The sequence below is a fragment of the Pipistrellus kuhlii genome, unplaced genomic scaffold (assembly GCF_014108245.1).
Source record: "Pipistrellus kuhlii isolate mPipKuh1 unplaced genomic scaffold, mPipKuh1.p scaffold_m20_p_2, whole genome shotgun sequence".
NCBI lineage: Eukaryota > Metazoa > Chordata > Mammalia > Chiroptera > Vespertilionidae > Pipistrellus > Pipistrellus kuhlii.
In genome coordinates, this window is record NW_023425515.1 from 37,481,578 (window position 1) to 37,502,480 (window position 20,903).

Here is a 20,903-nt window from a genome sequence, read left to right on the forward strand (position 1 = left end):
GTTGGGGGATAGTAGGCGTGCAGGGGAGGACAGTTGGGAGCCAACAGTCCTGGATTGTGAGAGGGATTATCCAACCACCCAGTGGGATTAGGCCTAAATGGGTGGTTGGACATCCTTCAAGGGGTCCTAGATTGGAGAGGGTGCAGGCTGGTCTGAGAGATACATCCCACTTCATGCACGAATTTCTTGCAGCAGGCCTCTAGTTAATAAATAAAAATACAGTACTGTTATTTTTCTTACACTCTGGGGTGTATGCCTCCCCTTTGGCAACTGCTCAGCTAGGCTGAGAGCATAAGTGCAGGACTTCTTTACTATGTCTGTTTGTGAGGTCGATGAGGAATAATTTTATAGTGGCCTCCTGTACCTCAACCATTCCTGACTAAGAGCATGTAGGCATGCATTTAGGATGGCTCACCAACCATTGGGTTAGGGAGACCAGTAACTGTATATGGTACAAGTTAAATTTTCAGTTTTATATTATACAACATCTATATTTACCATACCACATAAGCCTGTCACAGTCTGTCACTGTGAACATTATTTATTACTATGAGTTTTTAAGAGTAAGTAATATTATAGTAACTGAGGTACTGTTAGTTGAAGAAGAGCAAGGAGGCAGCACATTTAGGAATAGCACATTTAGGAATCCTACCTAATAAAAAAGTAATATGCAAATTAACCCTCACTCTGCTGTACCAACAAGCCACGCCCCCAGCCATGCCCACCAACCAGTCAGAGCGAGTATGCAAATAAACTCAACCAAGATGGCTATAGCTACAGAGAACAGGAAGGAGGCTTGGGTTTCCCAGGCAACATAGGAAACCAAGCTTTTAGGCCTGCCCTTGTTGGCCTAACCCTCCACTCAAGGCTACAAAGTTTCAATTATAGAAGGTAAACAATCCCAACAGAAATGACAGCAGGCAGCCACGGAGTGAACAGGGGGCTTGGCTCCGCTCTAGGCTACAAAGTTTCAATTGTAGAAGGTAAATAAATTCCATATACCAGGGCCTCCACTTGGGTCACCAGGGGATGTGGCTGGCCTGCAAACCACCACAGGCCCCTCACCCAGGCCACCCCACACCCCAAGGGAACCCCCACCCGATCCGGGACACCCTTCAGGGCAAACCAGCTAGCCCCCACCCGTGCACCAGGCCTCTACCCTATTTAATAAAAGAGTAACCATTGCAGATTGACCATCACTCTATCACACAATAGCTGCCTCCATGTGGTCAAAGCTAGCTGCCCCCATGTGGACACAAGATGGCCACTACACGATGGCCAGCTGGGGAGGGTAGTTGGGAGGCACCAGGCCTGCAAGGGAGGGTAGTTGAGAGGGACAAGGCCTGCAACGGAGGGCAGTTGGAGGCGATCAACCCTGCAGGAGAGGGCAGTTAGGGGTGACCAGGTTGGCAGAGGAGGGAAGTTGGGGGCAAACAGGCTGGCAGGGGAGCAGTTAGACATCAATCAGGCTGGCATGGGAGTGGCTAGGGGGTGATCAGGCTGGCAGGCAGAAGCAGTTAGGGGCAATCAGGAAGGCAGGCAGGCAAGCAGTTGGGAAGCAGTCTTGGATTGTGAGAGGGATGTCCGACTGCCCATTTGGGACCTGGCAGTCCCAAGTCCTTCGAAGGGTCCCAGATTTCGAGAGAGCACAGGCCAGGCTTAGGGACCCCACCTGTGCATGAATCTGTGCACCAGGCCTCTAGTGGTTATGTAAAAGTTAAACTATTTTATATTTAATGGATTAACTCCTCAGTAATTTAGGTAACATATTCAGACAAGTTATTCTTCAAAGATACCAAATATCTTTTATTGTGTCTTTATTCTTGAAAACAAGGCAACTGCAGATGTATTCGAAGTATTCTATTCAGTTTAATATCAAGTTAGAAAAAGTTAATGTAAGAACCCAAGTAAAAAACTTTAGGGCTTTTATGAATAGTTTGTATTTTTCTTTTATCCTAAGGAAAGGTGGTTTTGTATTTTTAAAACCACAGGTAAGTTTGTGTGTTTAGAGTGATAAGCTAAGTTTAGTTAAGGTGATTTCAGTACTAAGTATTGCCATTGTTAGTTTTAGATTTTTTAAAAATTATGATTTTTCTCCCTTTTTAACATTTGACTAGTTACAAGAAAATAATTTTTTTCTCTGTTCAGTTTACAGATGATCCAACTCTTGCAATTTGCAACGACAGCGGCGGCTCTGTTTTTGAATTGACATTTAAGTAAGAGACTAATGGACATTTGTTGACAAATGAAAAGACTAGCACTGGTTAATGATTTCACATTGAACTTGAAGAAGTCTGGAAAACCCATGTAATTGAAAATAGGTTATGGTTCTGTATTACAATGACCTGGGGAGGCTTATGGAACATATGGAGTTCCAGGCTTGCTTTCCACCCCTCAATTTCTGTCTTAGTAGGTTTCAGTTGGGATTCTAAACTATTCCCCAGGTTCGGAGAACCATTATTCTGGAGTATTTCACTAATTTTTGTTTAGTTCCCAGGCCGAGCTGATTATAAAACTATAGTAGTCAGGTATAGGAAGGTTTTTATTGTCTTAGAATTGCCCCAAATGTACTTTAAATAAGAGCAAAGACTATTTAGATAACATGGAAGATATAAAGCTGAGGTTAGAAAAATAGAATATAAAATACAATGTGTATTATGTTTCCCTCAGTTCTTTAAAGTAAGGACTTTTGTTTGTTTGTTTGTTTGTTTCTTGTATTTCTTATACCTTCTAACAATGCTGAGCCCAAAGTAATTGTTTAAAAAATACTATTTATTTGTTCAGCTAATTTTTATTGAGCATATGTATGTGTAACCATTGTTCTAGGCACCAAAGTTGTAGCTGTGAACCAGCTAAGGTTACTACTCTAATAGAACTTAAGTTCTTGTTGGGGTAGGAGGAGGGATACAGACAATAAGCCAGCACACAAATGAAATAATTTCTGTAGTTATGAGTGCTCTGAAGAAAATAAGGTCAGTGAGCTGGAGTGTACTTGAGGATAATTCAGGAAGGCTTCTCTCAGAAGGTGACATTTGAGTAAAGATCTGAATGATAATGTGGTCAACAGATGTAAAGGTCTGAAAGAAACGTTTCAGGCAGAGGGACATTCAGGCACAAAGACTCTGATGGGCAGGCACAGACTTGGCATGCTGAAGCAATCAGTTAGGTGTGGCTGGAGCGTGACTTTCTCAGGAACAACAGTAATGGGAGAGGGTGAAGGCTGGAGCCAAATCATGTATAGCCTTAATACATGTAAAGAAGTTTGGATTTTATTTTATGTACAGTGGCAAGCCATTGGAGTGTTTTCTAGAAGAGTAATAAATCTGGCCTATATTTTAAAAAGATCACGCTGATGTCTTGTGGAGTTTGCATTGCCAGGGGCCAGAGAAAGAGTTTGGAGGCTATTGTCATAGTCTAAGCTAGAGATGATAGTGCCTTGGGTCATTGCTAACTTGGTTCTGAATTTTTTGGTTACATTTTCAGGAGAGTGATGGGAGTGAGAACCTGCGAGTCCAGATGCCTGTTCAGTGGTTCCAAGGGTGAAGTGTGTTGTATTGAGCCTCTCCATTCTAAGCCTGACTTGAAAGATCATCCCATCACCCAGTTTTCCTTACTGGCCATGGCTTCCTTAACCAAGGTGGGTGTATTTAGAAGATGAAACTCAGAACTTTTAGAGGCTTTAAAAGCCAAAAAATTTGAAAATGACAGGATAAATATTAAATGATATTTTTTTCTTCTGAAGATACTGGTCATTGGATTGAAACCATCCTTGAAAGTGTGGATGACTTTTCCCTATGGACGAGTGAGTAAGACTCTCCATCTTTTTAATAAAAAGACCATGTCAGAAGGTTGGGGGAAATGAATTTTAAGTGGCGAATTCTGTGAGATTGTTATGAAACTAGATACAATAGATGGGATTTTAAATGGCAAATTCTGTGAGATTGTCATAAAACTAGGTAGATGAAAGTGTGCTCCAAAGATTGTTGTCTGGAGTTGATGTGACCAAAGCAGCATAAGCTGTTGACTTCAGCAGTGTTCTGAGGATCATGAGATCTGAACTTCTCTACCTTTATTGCTTTAAGTTTTCTTTGCTGCTGCTTAGATACCGAACTGGTAGAAAAAATACCTAACATATATTGCTACTACATATTATTTCCTTGGCTTCTGCCTCTGGTATGTTATGCACACCTGATTTCCCTTTCTTTCCTGCTTGATTGTTTTCAGAGAGTTGTGGTCTTTCAGTGTGTGTGTGTGTGTGTATGTGTGTGTGTGTGGAGAGGTATTGATGAGATGGGGTGGAGAATGATGCTACAGAACTAAGACTAGTTCAGAAAGCAGCCCTTATGCTGAGGAAGATCACACTTCTGTTTCCTTGGTACTCTGTGTGTCTTTGGGCCTTAGCAGAAGCCTGGCAAAGCTGGTTTAGATTGCCACTAGTATTTCTTAGGTTAGTTTTATTGACTAAATGAGGTTTATCATGGTGTTTTGTTTGCATACTTTTTGGATGTTTTTATTGGTATTTGTTCCAATGTTTTATTATGAACATTTTCAAACAGAAGTTGAAAAAAACCTTACATTAGACATCTGTATATCTACCATCTAAATTCTATAATTCACATTTTAATGTACTGTGTTTACCATATATCTATCCATCTCTTCATCTCTTCATCAAATTATTTATTTATTTATTTATTTCTAAGTAAATTAAAGAAATCAGCATTTTTTCCCTTAATCTAAAGATCAGCATGCATATGATTAGCCATAGTTATCTAAGTTTTTCCTTTCTTATAAAATTTACATAAAATAAAATGCACAGATTTGGAGTGTACATTTGCTGAACTTTGTATATACTTTGTAACTTAAACCTCTATCAAGATGTAGAATACAGTCAGTTCCTATTTTATTGGCATTTTAATGAGTAATTGGTAGAAATTTTATTAAGGAACACTAGCCAGATGGTATTTTAAATCAGTTTTCTCTTTGTCTTTTTGCCTGTTAACTGTGGCAATTTTTTTTGACCTTCTCTTCATTTAGATGGATCCTTCCAGTGTCCCATTGCTGGCCTGGCACTTTGTGGCAGCGCATAATTCTGTAAATCCCATGCTTGCTTTCTGCAGAGGAGATGTTGTGCATTTCCTTTTGGTAAGTCCCCATATTTGCTAGATCTATTATAAAGTCCTTATTGAAATATTTTTTTCTGATTCATCAATAATTTAATATTGTGTCAAAGAAATACGCTATCATAATTCTTTGGAGACAGAGTGACATACTTAATTTTTATTTAAGGCTTTAATGGGTAACATGGAAAACTACTGATCACCTACTCTGGACCATTTTATGGTGTAATTATTTGACTAACAATAATTAATGGTGTATGTGTAAATATGAATGTACATATGTCTGTAATAATGGCTTACCTATATACATATAGTGAATTTGTTAGACAGCAAGTATTATTGAATATCTGCTGTGTTCTCTGCACTGTGATGGACGCAAGAAGCAATTGAGGGAAGTATAAATTCTTCTTCCACATAGTTTAAACTATTATTTGAAAAGCCACATCAGTATGCTCATTACTACTATGGAGAATGGTTTAAGGATTCAACTATGTGGTGAGAATTAAAAGTTGATATATTTAGAGTATGAAGAGATTTGTATGAACTAGAGAGGATGGAGAAGACTTTATGAAGGATATATTGCAAATACTATAGGGTGTGGGGTGGATATGCATAATAAGATGAACTGAAGTTATAGAACTAAGAATGTAATCTCTTCTTGGGTTTCCTAGCTTAATTAAGCAAGTGTACTACTGTCTCCTAGTTTCTCCAGCTGGAAACCTATTAATTGCTTTTTAGTCTCACTTCTTTTCTGCTCCATCATAACATCCTGTAGACTCTATATCTAAAATCTCCTGATTTTACTCTCTGTGTCTCTCCCATTGCTGCTTCCCTAGCCTAAACCACTAAAATTTTCAGCCTAGCTTCTGGAGTAGCCTCCTACCCAGTCTCTGGCTGCAGTGTATTACCATATGCTGTCACCTCTACTGCAAAAACTGTGTTCTCTTCCCCTTTATCCAGCTCCTGATTAACTGCCTCCCCTGACCTCCTGAACTTAGTGCTTCTTGTTATCTACACCCATAAAACTTTCTTCTTTTATAACATTCAGTATTTATAAAATAACTTGTCTAGTATTTTTCTTCCTCACTCAACTGAAAGCTCCATAAATCTAAAGACCAACTCTATAGCTATATTTCAGCCACTAGGACAGTGCTTGTATATAGATGTTTAGTAAATGTTTATAGAATTAATAACAAGGAGAAACCTATTGTGGAAAATAAAGTTGAGTATATGGCATGGATCTAGATTAGGGGTTGGCAAACTTTGGCCTGTGGGGTAAATCTGGCTGGCTCCTTGTTTTTGTAAGTAAAGTTTTATTAGAACACAGCCATGCCCATTTAGTTATGTACTATTTGTGGCTGCTTTTGCATTGTAGTGGCAGAGTTGAGTAATTGTGACACAGATCACATGATCTGCAGAACCCAAAATATTTATTGTGTGGCCTTTTATAGAAAAGTTTGCTAACTCCTGATCTGGATTGTGTTAACTCCTGATCTGGATTGTGTATACTTGACCTAGATTGGTAATGGGGAGACATCATGGGTTCTTAGGTAACTAAAATCATAAAGTTGTGATTAAAGTGATATTTTAGGAAGATCAGAATGGAAATAGAAAAAGAGAAAAGATTGTAGGAGGGAAATGGAAGTTTGGCTTCTGTGAGGTCTTCAGACAAGGATGGTCAGTTGTAGTGAGAAGTAGGGATGATATTTTGAAGGAAAGACAAAACTTCTGATATTATTGGTTCTAGGACTGAAGGGCATGAATGAAACATTTCATTTTTGAGTATATATTTTAAAAGCATGAACTATTTAAAGAGTTAAGATTAGGGAAGGTTTGAGTATGCTGAGTTGGTAATGAAGATGGAAGTTGTTTTGGAGAATATCCTTTGGGCAGATGACAGAGCAGGTCTGGGGTACAAGTGAGAATTGCAGGATAGAGAAGGTAGTTGAAACAGTGAAAATAAAAAGCTAGAGCACACATAACCTTAGTGGATATTCTCACAAGGGAAAGGAAGAAGAAAAGGCAACAAAAGAGGAGGTTCCCATAAGCTGTGGTTCTCAACCTTTTTAATGCCGTGACCCTTCTAGCAACCTGTGGGTCGCAACTGTTACTGTAGAGCTTAAGACCATTGGAAAACACAGATATTTACATTACAAGTCACAACAGTAGCAAAATTACAGTTATGAAGCAGCAATGAAAATAATTTTATGGTTGGGGGTCACCACAGCATAGGGAGCAATTAATGTTGGCATTGATCTTTTCAATTATGAAACACTTTAAAAATATTTTTATTGATTTCAGAGAGGAAGAGAGGGGGAGAGACATAGAAACATCAATGATGAGAATCATTGATTGTCTGCCTCCTGCCTACTGGGGATCGAGCTCACAACCCAGGCATGTACCCTAAATGGGAATCAAACTGTGACCTCCTGGTTCATAGGTTGATGCTCAACTACTGAGCCACACCAGCAGAGCTGAAATACTTTCAACGTATGCAAGATATGGAACAATTTGATGCCATCTTATTTTATATTTACAAATGAAGAAACTGAGAAAAAATTAATGGTTTGCCCTTGGTCACACAGCTGTTGTAGCGGGACTTATTCTGCTCCAAGGGGGCAGGACACTGAAGAAGAGAGATGGAGCACCATGTACAGCTGACCTGCCTGAAGTTCATGGCATTCAGTTCAGTCTGAGTTTTCTTGCGCAGTCCCCATAGTAGCGTTCTAGATGTCTTCCTTTCCCTTGAAGTGCCAATTCCCCTTTGCCTTCTAGTCCCATCACTGTGGTGTTGACCTCACCAGATACCTTACAAACAACTCAGACCACTTAGTGTGGGCCCTTCATTCCTCCCATCTTCACTAAGTCACTTCCCTATAAAAAGGGACTTCCTTTACCAGAGTTGTTTGGAGCAGAAGTGGAGAATGCACATTATAAGGATGACTGGAGGTTATAGAGTATGTTTATACACATCCTATATAATAAAAGTATAATATGCAAATTGACCGAACAGTGGAATGACAGTTGGTGGGGGCAGTGCCAGGCCAGCCACACCTGCCAGCGGGCAGAGGGAGGAAATGGTGGGATGGTGATGGAGGGATGATGCGGGGAGCAGGATCAGCCACTCACTGGCTGGTGCCGTCCCCTGATGAGCCAACCCAGTGGCCTTCCATAGAGGGGCTGTCAGATCGAGCATCTCCTGAGAGCTCCCGGACTGCGAGAGGGCGCAAACTAAGTTGAGGGACCACCCCGAGGAGTGCATGAATTTTTTGTGCACCAGGCCTCTAGTATATAAATAAAAGATTGACACTGGGATTCTTTGGGGAAACTTTGGGTTGTTTGTGCTATAATAGTATTATATATCAGAAAAGTCTAGTTTTGTCACTGCAGCAGCTTTTTTCTTTTAATGAACTTTTGTTTGACTTTTTCACACCATGTCACCATCCTATTTTATGTCTTAACTCTAGCTAAATACAGTCATTGGTGTAGTGAAGTTAAATTGTCCTGAATTATGACAGAGTGGATATTACATTACAGAATTTGCTAATACTGGCAGCTGAACTGCTGACCAGATATGCCTTGGATTTTGGTACAAATCATGGTGTGATCATTTCTGTCATTTGTGTGATAGTTTCTTTAGTTATCAATATTTTTTACTTATCTATACTCTGAATGGAAATAATTTTTGGGTGGAGTGTAATGAAGTATCTAAAAATATCCCTCAGACAATAGCTGAGGTTTTGGTTGTTTTTATTTCATCATCAGGTTAAGAGAGATGAATCGGGAGCAATCCATGTAACTAAGCAAAAGCATCTTCACCTCTACTATGACCTCATCAACTTTACTGTGAGTATTCAAATTAACTATCCCCATTTATTGCATGTAATTGTTTTGAGACCATGGTGTGTTAAAGCTTTCAGGATTACTGCCATGAACCGTGCCTTTAGGATTATATGAAATATGGACAGAAGTGAAGTCTGGCTTATATTGAATAAAGTCTGTGTTTGATATGATGCCACATTATTCTTCGTGTCTTTCAGCCTATGGCTTGCTGAACAAAAATTTTCTTTAGTCCCAATTAGTTTAAAGGAGAGTTTAGAAGAATTTAGATGGATTTCTTCAGGATTATTGCCAGACTTTCTTTGTCAACATATATATATTTTTAAATATATTTTATTGATTTTGTACAGTGAGGAAGGAAGAGAGAGAGTTAGAAACATCAATGAATCATTGATCAGCTGCCTCTTGCACACCCCCTACTGGGGATATGCCCGCAACCAAGGTACATGCCCTTGACCGTAATCGAACCTGGGACCTTTCAGTCCCCAAGTGGACGCTCTATCCATTGAGCCAAACCGGTTTCGGCTGTCAACATATTTTTATCCTTCTGAGGTTGTCCTAATTGGTTCAGGAGCTTATCTAAGCTATTCTTTTCTTGTGGCTAAAAAGTTTGCAGAGGTCTTTATTACACATCTCAGTCCGAAGTGACTTTTGGTGTAAAAAAGAGAATATTGCTTTTTGTGTCAATTTTTACATTTTTTAAATAGTGTGTTAATTCTGTAATAATGCAGTTATAATATTTCTGGATTTCTATCACTATCTGGTATCTGGTGAAACATTCTGTAGATAAATGAACATAGGCAACCCTAAATATAACACAGTGCCTCATTTTGCCAATAAAAGGCTAAAAAAAGTTTTATCCCAAGTTGTTAAGATGGAACATTTTAGGATTATAGATAAAAAAATATTTATTATATAAGACTTGTAAGTTTGGTTTATAAATTTAACTATAAAGATTATGAAGATTATTTAATCTCACACATAGATAATTAATTTAGAAATAATGCTGTTTCTTATAAACATTTCACAAAATAATCTTGTTCAACCTCTTCTCATGCATATAATATATCAGTGACATTGTCAACATTAAAACCCTGTTAAATCATTGGACACAGTTTTTTAGAGTTCATCATCACTTCTGTTTAAGATGTTTGAGATACAGCACTTTTAAAATCAGCATATGATTCTTCCCTTGGGAAATTTTTCCAACCACAAGTAGCCATGCTCCTAACAATACCACAGCGAGTATTTTTATTTGTTCTGTGGCTTATCCATGATGTGACCACTAACTGCATTGCTCTGTAAATTACTTTTAAAAAAATTTGTTTACAACAATGTCAACACTCATAATTATGAGATTCTAACCTCAGGAATAATTGCTAAACTGTAAACTTTTTTTCTCTTGTCATTCTCTCTTCTCTGTTTTAATCAGGTGATCTTTAAAAGCATTTAAAAACTATTACCAACTGATATTCAATAAGGCTAATAAAAATGTATCTTTTTTTTCTAAATGATACTGTTTGTCAAAGTAAAGTGATCAAAAGAGCACCTTATAGGAGCTCTTTGTAAAAGATTTGAGTATCAAACTCTGTTTGGGGGGTTGAAAACAAACACACACAGAAAAACAAACCTTTCCCTTATAGTAGCTACTATACAGTGATAGAGCATATCTTCAGCATATGTCAAAAGAAAATTGATCCATTTTCAATTTGGTTGTCACTAATATGGTATGCAAATAAGCTTTGATGACATGGGATATATCATATATATAAATTAATATGAGTGCCAGAGAGATAATATATAGGGGAATTATTTTATTCCCTCTAATTTAAAATTCTAATTAAGCAGATTTAAAAACTTTATTTCTTGGGAAAGATTAAAATTTTAAAAAATATATTTTGAAAATAAATCTCATACATAACCCAAGAAATTTATCAAAATGGCATCTTTCAGAAGATTTTTAACATTATTATTTTGTTATTATTTTAAAAATTATTTTATTAGCTATAGAAGATGTAAAAAAAATACAGCAAAAACTCTCCTAATTTTAGGGAGGTTTTGAAGGAAATATATATTTTAAATAGCTTCTATTTTGAACTATGTATTACAAATATATTTCAACAATCATCCTTTGACCAATTAGGTATATGAGATTTAATTTGCCCTTTTGTTTCATTGATGTAAAAACTGAAATACAAAGTTTGTCACTTTGCTTAAGCCGTTTGTGCCAGTGTACCTTTGAAAAAAATGTATGAAAGCCAATATATCCTGTAACAAATGTCTGTTAAAGATTTTGTTAGCCTTCTTTCAGAATACCAGTGTCATTTCAGCACTGTCAAACTCAATACTGTGTGGTGTTCCGATTCTCTGGGCTGTTTACTAAGTAGTTCTTGCTGTGGTTGTGTTGTCCCATGAAGTTATTAGATGGATAAGGTTCTCAGTGTCATTTCACTGAGTGGCCACGTTTTCTTTTTGTCCTGAGTGATGGTGCGGGATGGGCCTCACTTTTGTTTTGTTGTGTGCTTGAATTGCAGTGGATAAACTCACGCACAGTTGTACTCTTGGATAGTGCAGAGAAGCTGCATGTGATTGACCGGCAAACTCAAGAGGAATTGGAAACAGTGGAAATCTCAGAAGTTCAGTTGGTCTATAATAGCAGCCATTTCAAATCACTAGCCACCGGAGGAAATGTTAGCCAGGCACTGGTAAGGGTAACCCATTATCTTAGTACTGATTTGATAAACGTGGTACTTTGTTTCTGTTTTGTTCTAGAAATAGAAACTCTGAGAACTTATCTTTACTTTTTGAGATGTTTCTTTTAACAGCCACTAGGTTGAAGTGCACCGTGGGTGTGTTTGTATATATTTAGGAATGTGAACTAAAATAATAATTCCTGTTACCCTCTATTCAGAAATCTGACTAACTTAATGCCCAAGAGTTTTAACTTTTATGCTAAAATAATAAAATGAAGTTGGAAATTTATAAGACAGAAGTTATAAAAGTAAAATATTTTAGTAAGTTTAATATGGCAACAATAAATATGATAGATTTAAGGGGTAAATGATTAGTGACAGGTAGGTAGCCTGTGAGGCTTTGGAAATATTGGGTGATTGGTAAAGGAATGAACAGGTATAGTGTTTGTGGGAACTAAAAGGTAAAGATGGGCTTTGAGAGAGAGAAAAAAGATTCTTTCGGAGTAGGAGATAGATGAAATGTTAGTGTGCTTGGAGACAAGGAAGACATGAAAATTATGATCTTAGTATTAATTTTACCATATTATATGTTACCATAATAATGGCCTTTAGCAATTTACACAGATAGTTTATAGTTAAATTACTTTGAATTGTGATCTCATGTTTCTGAAATCAGTAATCTTTAAGCAGGAAATTAAACTATTATGAGGTTGCCTGGGTAATTTCTTGAAGAAAATAGATGATGGTCATATTTAATGAGTGCCTGCTGCATGAAATGTGGCCATTGTCCAAATCTCTCTGAGATATTAGAACCTCATAGCATAAAATATAAATGAAAGGGTCTTCCAGCATCAGAATTCAGAAACCTGGAAAATCCAGATTAAGAATAATGATAACACAATAGAATTCTCTAAAGTAAGAATAATTACTGTCTCACACTTAGATGTTTTCTGCTGTCGAGTGATTATTAAAAATACTTTGAAATATTTTTTTAAGTCAGACTTTAAGCCTGTACTTTCAGCTAAGATAGAATAATGGGGCCTGGATTTACTCTCCTGTCTGGGGGGGGGGGGGGGGGGGGGGAGACACAGAAAAAGAAACAACAGTTTACAAGATACTGGATATCATGTAATGAAGCACAGCAATCCCGACAAAATGGGAAACAAATGGTATGAGCCCTGTGAGTATCCCAGCGTCTGTCCTGAGACAGTTTCCATGTGTCTCAGGGGGAGGAACCCTGTTGAAGCTTGGAGTACTCCATGAGTTGACCGAGTGGAGACAGACTTCAGGAAGACAAGTGCGGGTTGGACAGCCCAGAGTACTGGCATGGAGAGCGCTGTACAAAGGGTTCCCCTTGGGTATTCAGCAGGCTACTGATCAATAGAAACTGCCCAAGGCAAGGGAAAGAAATATTTGTAAGATTTGGAAGGAACGAGAACCAATGCTCACACTGGCTTGTTTACACCAGCCAGGTGGAAAACCTCATGATTCACAGGCATTGTGCAGAGTCTCGGATATCTTGACTTAGTAGTGGGGAATAGTTAGAACTAAAGTAAATACTGCTCTCATCCCCTCTAACATATCTTATATACAAGACCAGAAGAAGGATCAAATTGTTTCCAGGTAACTTAACTCCTCCCAGAACAAAGCACAATAATATTCATATAGAAATTTCCAGGACCCAACATGCTGAAATTCGCAGTGTTTGCCATCGAATCAAGGATTACTAGGAATGAAAAGAAGAAGTAAAATACAATTTATACTGAGGAGAAAAATCCATCAACACTGACTTAAACCTGAAATGGATATTAGAATTAGCAGATAAGGACAAAATAGTTATTATAGGTATAGTCCGTATGTCCAAAAAGTTAAGTAGAGACATGGAATATATGAAAATATTTAAATATAGAATAAAACTAAAGTTATTGAGATGAAAAATTACACTGAATATGAAGCAAAAATAAACAAAATTGAAATGAGGAAAAGAACTTCACAATTATATTTTGGGAATTTTAAAACTCAATAAGTAATAAAATGAGTAGGCAGAAAATCATTAAGGGTATAAAAGACTTAAAAGATCAACTTGATCAACTTGACCTGACAGTTATAGAATATTGCACCCAACAGAAGCAAAGTACAATTTTTTTTAAGTGCATATGGAACATCCACCAATATAGATTATTGATAAGCCATAAAACAAGCTTCAGCCATTTGTTGAAGGAATCATCAGGGTCACTTTGGAGATAATTCAAATATTTGGAGATTAAATAGCACTTATAAATAAACCATGAGACAAAGAAGAAAATCTCAAAGGAAATTAGAATATATTTTGAACTAAATGAAAATACAAAATATAAAAATCTGCGGTCCACAATTAAATCAGTTTTTTAGGGTAATTCATAGCATTAAATACATAAGAAAAGAAGAAAAATCTCAAGTAAGTGATGTAAGCTTCTATCTTAATTAAGGAAATAAAAAAAGAAGAGTACAACATACTTAAAGTAGATTGAAAGAAGAAATAATAAAGATGAACACAAATCAATTAAATAGAAGATGGACAAATGATAGGAAATTAAAGAAACCAAAAGCTGGTTCTTTAAAAGATAAATAAAATTGACAAACTTTTAGTGAGACTAATCAAGGAAAAAAGGGGGGAAGGCACAATTACTAATATCAGGAATGAGAGTGGTAATGTCACTATAGAGTCTACAGGTATTAAAAAGATAATATGCCCAGCCTGTGTGGCTGAGTGCTTGAGCATCGACCTATGAACTCAGAAGACACGGTTCGATTCACAGACAGGGCATGTGCCCACATTGCAGCTTGATTCCCAGTGTGGGGAATTCAGGTGACAGTGAATCAATGATTCTCTCTCACCACTGATGTTTTTATCTCTCTCTCTCCCTTCCTCTCTAAAATCAATAGAAATACATTAAAAACTAATAAAAAACAATATGAGTAACTTTATGCCAATAAATTCAAGAACTTGAGATGAAATGGAAAAAATTCTTCGAAAGGCACGAATTACTAAAGCTGACTCAAGAAGAAATAAAATATCTTAAGTGGCTGTATATCAATTAAATAAATAAATACATTTTCTGCAAAAAAAACACCCAAAAACCCCTCCAGGCCAAGTTGACTTCACTAGTGCAGTCTATCATATTTTAGGAAACCCCCAACACCATCACCACCAATTTTACACAAAAATCTTTTTAAAAATAGAGGAAATGGGAGCATATAACTTTTTTTAATGAAATTTGCTTATTATCTCTGATAATAAAAATGAGATAGGCATTACAATAAAGAATACTACAGACCAATGTCCTTCTAAATATAGAAGCAAAAATCCATAATATATTAGCAAATTGAAACCAGCAGTGGTTAAAAAGAGTAATCATGATCAAATGGTGTTTATCCAATGCATTCAAGACTGGTTTAACATTTAAAAATCAATGTAGCCCTAGCTGGTGTGGCTCAGTTGGAGCTTCCTTCCATCCAGCGGAAGACCATGGGTTCAATTCCTAGTTAGGGCACATAGCTAAGTTTCAGATTCAATCCTGGGTCAGGCTGGTGTATAGGAGACAACCATATTATATTTGTCATGTATTTAAGCTGCCCTTTATTAGATTAGCTTAGGACATATTAAAATGTTTTGAGGCATTTGACTTAGTAATCATAAAAGAAAAATCATATCATCTTCTCAAAAGACATAGGAGAATTCAACATTTAGTCTTGATAAATTCTTAGCAAACTAGAAATAGAAGGAAACTTCAACTTAAAACTATCATCCAAGATCCTACTTAAATATTACTGTCAAAAACCAAATCAAAACCAAAGCCCTTGATTCTGATCAAACCTCTTCTAGACAAAATATGGAAGTCAGGAACATGTTAAAAGATTCCTTGACGCAATTAGCAAAATCAGGTGGAGGAACCTTTATGGAATAGTGTTACAGCTTCTTTAATAAATAAACTTCAAAGAAAATAAAGGATGGTCAGTGGTGGAGGTAAAATCTATACATTAAAAGAATCTTAAAAAAATCTATCAGCCAGCTCTAATATGTATGTGGCCCTTGTTTGGATCTTGATTCAGACAATTAAGTGTAGAAAAAAGGCCCATACAACAAAAATATATACAACATTTGACATTTATGAGACAAGCTGAAATCCAAACACTGATTGAGTATTTGATATTGAGGAATGATTATTAAATATTAAATGCATGTCAATATAATTATATATGTAAATACATATAAATTCTGAATTTTTATAAATGAAATATTCAAAATCTGAAATTCACTTCAAAATTATACTGTGTTACAGTGGAGTCAGTGGGATTATAGATGAGATAAGATTGGTGATGGGTTGACAATTGAAGCTGGTTAATGGTTGCAGGGCGTTAATTATTTTATTCTATCTTTGTTTATATTTTGAAATTTTCACAGTGAAAAGGTAAGATTAATTATCATAGTTATCTGTTATTGACCACTTATATACAGTATTTTGGGAGATTTATAAATGTTAACATATTTAAGCAAAGAAACTGTGCATGGTTTTCAAAGATGTGAAAACTCAATGTCAGGAGTTTGAAACTTATTTAAGGTCATACCTAGAAAGTGACATTGCCAAAGTTTGCAATCCTGACTTATCTAACAGCAGGTTTTGTTTCTATTTTGCTGGGCTATGCTGACTCCTATATACTATGCTACTTTGTCTTCCTGTTTCTTCTTGTGTTTAATGTTTATATTTATTTCAAAGAACTTGGGGCAATCAATTTCAATCAGCTCTATTTTTTGCCGGAAGCAGTGACTGTTGTTATCCAATAACAGGGCAGGTGGCAACAGTTTTCCTTTAGATTTACAAGTTTGCATGTTCCTTCCTTTTCTGCACTATTCTGAAAAATAAACCCCATGTGTAAGCAGAGAATTACTTTCTTTTTTTATTATTTTTTTATTATTTATTTTTTTAAATAAGTTTTTATTGTTCATATTATTACAAATGTTCCTTTTTCCCCCCCCACCATTGCTCTCCTCCACCAGGTTCCCACCCCACCCTCTGCCCTTTCCCCACTCCCCATTGTCCTCATCCATAGGTGCACAGTTTATGTTCAGTCTCTTCCCACGCCCCCCTCTCCCCTTTTCCCCAAGAATCGTCAGTTCACTCCCCTTCCACACCTCTGATTCTATTATATTCAACAGTTACTATTGTTCATCAGATTTTTTTTTAATTTCCTTAGTTTTTAGATTCACTTGTTGATAGTTATGTATTTGTTGTTCATAATTTTTATCTTTGTTTACTTTCTCTTCTGAAAGAACCCCCTTCAGCAATTCATATAATTCTGGTTTGGTGTTGATGAACTCCTCTAGCTTTTTTTTATTAGTGAAGCTCTTTATCTGACCCTCGATTCTGAGTGATAGCTTTGCTGGATAGATTATCTTTGGCTGTAGGTTCTTACTATTCATCACCTTGAATATTTCTTGCCATTCCCGTCTGGCCTGCATGGTTTCTGTTGAGAAGTCAGCTGACAATTGTATAGGTGCTCCTTTATAGGTAACTACCTTCTTTGCTCTTGCTTCTTTTAATATTCTCTCTTTGTCTTTTGCTCTTGAAATTTTAATTATGATGTGTCTTGGGGTGGTCCTCTTTGGATTCCTTTTGTTTGGGGTTCTGTGCGCTTCCTGGACTTGTAAGTCTAATTCTTTCACCAGGTGGGGGAAGTTTTCTGTCATTATTTCTTTCAGTATGTTTTCGATATCTTGCTCTCTCTCATCTTCTGGGACTCCCATAATTCTGATGTTGGTTCGCTTGAAGTTGTCCCAGAGGTTTCTTACATTATCTTCAATTTTCTGGATTCTCTTGCCTTCTAGCTTCTGTGGAGGAGTGAACTCTGGCTCTTTATGTTCCAAATCTTTGACTTGATTTTTGCTATCTTCCCTTCTGTTTTTAGGACTCTGTAAAATATTTTTTATTTCAGACAATGCATTCTTTATTTCTTGTTGATCCCTTATCATTTCTTGATGGCTCCTTATTAATTCTAGTTGATCTCTTTTCATATCCTCATAGGTCTTATCAATCTTTTCTAGGAAATTCTTGGAAAACCTTATAAGCGTAGATTTGAACTCTATATCCAGACGCTTTTTGTCCTCTATTTCTTTCGTTTGTGATCTATTTTGTTGTCGCATTTCGCAGTTACAGATGTGACGGGGTTTCAGGGTGGAGCCTGCAGCTTTGGCTTCCGTCAGCCCCGCCCTATGCAGGTCCTTCAGTGCTCACTGCCAGCGCCTCTGAGAGAAAGGTGCCCTCGATTTTCGCCTGCTGCCAAACAGTCTATGCTCTCCCCCAATGAGCCCGGTATTGGGGTTCAGTTCAGTTGGAAGTGGAGTTGGAGGTGGCGTTCAGAGCAGTCTGGAGCCCCAGTTTCCTTCCCGCCCGGGCACTCCCGTGGCACAGCCGACCATCCCTTCTCTGCGCACAGTATGCGCGCCACCTCCGGGACGCCCTTTCGCCTCTCCCCGGGGTTCCGCCTTACAGCCCGGCTCCCTATGGCTGAGCCTGAGTCCCTGGGGTCTGGCCTAGAACTGGGGTTCAGAGCAGTCGGGGGCCCAGCACAGTCAGAGTTTTATCTCCTTTCCGCTAGGGAACGCCCACCAGGCACTCCGCTTCCCCCTCCTCTCTGGCTCCGTCCTCTCCGCGCTGCGTCTCCGTACCTTGGGCTTTTCCAGCTCCTCCGCGCCTCCTTCTGTTTTTCTCCTTGCTTCTCGCTGTAGAATTTCCAGTCAGTCAACCTTCCTGTAGATCTGGGCAATGTCCGTTTTATATTTTAGTTGTATTTTATTGAAATTGTTGTGTGCGGCTGCGACTAGGTGTTCACCTGGGCGCAGCCATCTTGGATCTCCTCGAGAATTACTTTCTTGCACTTTGTCTTTTTTGTTCCTTCCACTAATAGACAGGCCAATGGTTATGTTCATGGTCCCCTACTTATGGGGTGAAACCAGGTTAGCCTAAAATATTGTCTTTATAATGGAAATTCTTTGAAAGTTAATGATACTTCTAATTCATGCAATCTTTACCTTTTTTATTTATTTTTTTACAGGCTTTGGTTGGAGAGAAGGCTTGTTATCAATCCATCAGTAGCTTTGGTGGTCAGATCTTTTATTTGGGGACCAAAGTAAGCTCTTCCACTTGGCATTTGTTTGTGTCAGGATAGTTGACACTTAAGGAGGTTTAGCTAATTAATTTACTTTATCCACTTTTGGGCATACTTTTACTTTCATTTAGATTCTAATAGGATAGTTATTTCCTTTATTCAGGGATGTATTTTTAAATATATATATATATATATTTTATTGATTTATTTACAGAGAGGAAGAGAGAGGAATAGAGAGTTAGAAACATTGAGGAGAGAGAATCATTGATCAGCTGCCTCTTGCACACCCCCTACTGGGGATGTGCCTGCAACCAAGGTACATGCCCTTGACCGGAATTGAACCTGGGACCTTTCAGTCCGCAGGCTGACACTCTTTCCATTGAGCCAAACTGGTTTTGGCAGGGATGTATTTTTATATTCTTTCTTTAAATTTATGTTTTCATGATCATGAAGATAGCTTATTATGTATATTTGTCATGTAATTAATCTGCCCTTTATTAGAATAGCTTAGGACATATTAAAATACATTGAAGCATTTGTTAGAGTACAATCACTGGAATAGGAACTTTTTATATATCAGTATGTTTCTATGCTAAAATACCAAACAACAACAACAACAAAAACCACAAAAAACACACAAACAAACCAGAAAAACAACATGGAGAAGAAATATTTTTTCATTATTGAAATTCAAAATATTTTCAAGTTTATACAGGGAGATTGAGTGTTCCTTGTCCATGGTATTAACTCCTTAGACTGTAGACTTATTAACTTTTAGACATTTGTTGGATTTACTCTTTAATGTGGGACCTTGAAGATCCTTTAGTGAACACTTCAATTGTAGTATGAATGTTTTTACTTAGCGAAATGCAAAATGAGATGAGGGGCAGGGACAAATGTGTCTCCCAAACAAGTTTGTTAAGGATGGTCATTTTAATTCCTTTTCTTTGTTTTCCAGTCTGTTTATGTGATGATGCTGAGAAGCTGGAGAGAGGTGAGTTCAAAGTAATTTTATAAGTGTTAGAATTGTTGAACTGATAGCATCTTAATGTTTATTTTGACTTTGCCAAATAAGATTATTTGGGTTTCTGCTTTTTAATTTCAGAAATGTACATCAAAACCATTGTAACTATTAGGTATTTGATTTGATAAAACTCACTATAAATTAGAAGTAGGTTTGGCTACATACATCAGAAAAGTCAAAATAACAGTGGCCTGTTGCTTCAAGTTTCAACAGTGGCTTCAAGCTTCCTCTCATGTAAAAGCCATCTGGCAGTGTGCAGCTCCATGGTCTTTAGTGTGCTATCCTGTTTCACCATCCTTGCTGTAGAGTCTAGTCCCAGGGTCATTTATGTTTCAATAAAGCTGCTGAAGTGCCAGCTGGTAAGTCTACATCTGAGAAAGGAGGAGAGAGAAGAGAAAGGCTGGCACCTGCCTTTTAAGGTGATATCTCAGAAATACCAAACAACACTTCCACTTATCATTGGCTAGAACTTAGTCACATGGTCCCAAGTAACTACAAGGGAGTCTTAGAGATGTTCTTTAGCTGGTTTATTGCTGTCTCAAATAAACTTGGGATTTGTTACTGAGGATGAGGAAGTGAAAGGATGTTGTGATAAGCAACTAGACTGTTTCTGTTACAGAGACATTCTAGTTGTTTTCTCTTTGTATTTGGGCCTTATGACTGCCTAGTACTATCTTATATAGTCGTTGTACTATCTAGTGCTTTAAGAAATTATTTTTCTCGGAAATTAGATATTCACATGATTATTAGAATACTTGTAGCTACTAAGCAACAACTTCTGGAAAGATATTAGATAGAATAGGAATTCTGACTTGTGATTGGTTAGACAAAGGGGTCTAGCTTCTCGCATTTATTCATTTTAGAGGGTGGATCATCTCCTGAAACAAGATTGTCTTACAGAAGCCTTGGCTCTTGCATGGTCTTTCCATGAGGGAAAAGCAAAAGCAGTTGTGGGTAAGTTAACAGAAAACCAGTGGAGATGACTTTTTTCTGAAATAGAGAGAATGAATAATACTAATCATTCATAGAACACTTTTTTTTAGCTTAATGTTTAACTATTTTATAAGCAAGACTAGAGGCCCA

General features: G+C 37.2%; 1 protein-coding gene across 11 annotated transcripts in view; it reads left to right on the forward strand.

The window, feature by feature from the left end:
- VPS8 (VPS8 subunit of CORVET complex) overlaps positions 1-20,903 on the forward strand; it is a 238,741-nt gene that overhangs the window by 44,913 nt on the left and 172,925 nt on the right. For 9 of the 11 annotated variants that reach the window (XM_036443983.2, XM_036443984.2, XM_045583756.1 and 6 more), the window contains 9 exons: positions 2,149-2,216; positions 3,484-3,637; positions 3,743-3,802; positions 5,035-5,142; positions 8,883-8,963; positions 11,492-11,662; positions 18,743-18,817; positions 19,755-19,790; positions 20,684-20,774. In XM_036443983.2, the coding sequence (XP_036299876.1) occupies positions 2,149-2,216; positions 3,484-3,637; positions 3,743-3,802; positions 5,035-5,142; positions 8,883-8,963; positions 11,492-11,662; positions 18,743-18,817; positions 19,755-19,790; positions 20,684-20,774 (844 nt within the window). Of the gene's footprint in view, positions 1-2,148; positions 2,308-3,483; positions 3,638-3,742; positions 3,803-5,034; positions 5,143-8,882; positions 8,964-11,491; positions 11,663-18,742; positions 18,818-19,754; positions 19,791-20,683; positions 20,775-20,903 lie in introns of those variants that run through there. The other 2 variants (XM_036443994.2, XM_045583759.1) reach the window with 2 other exon arrangements.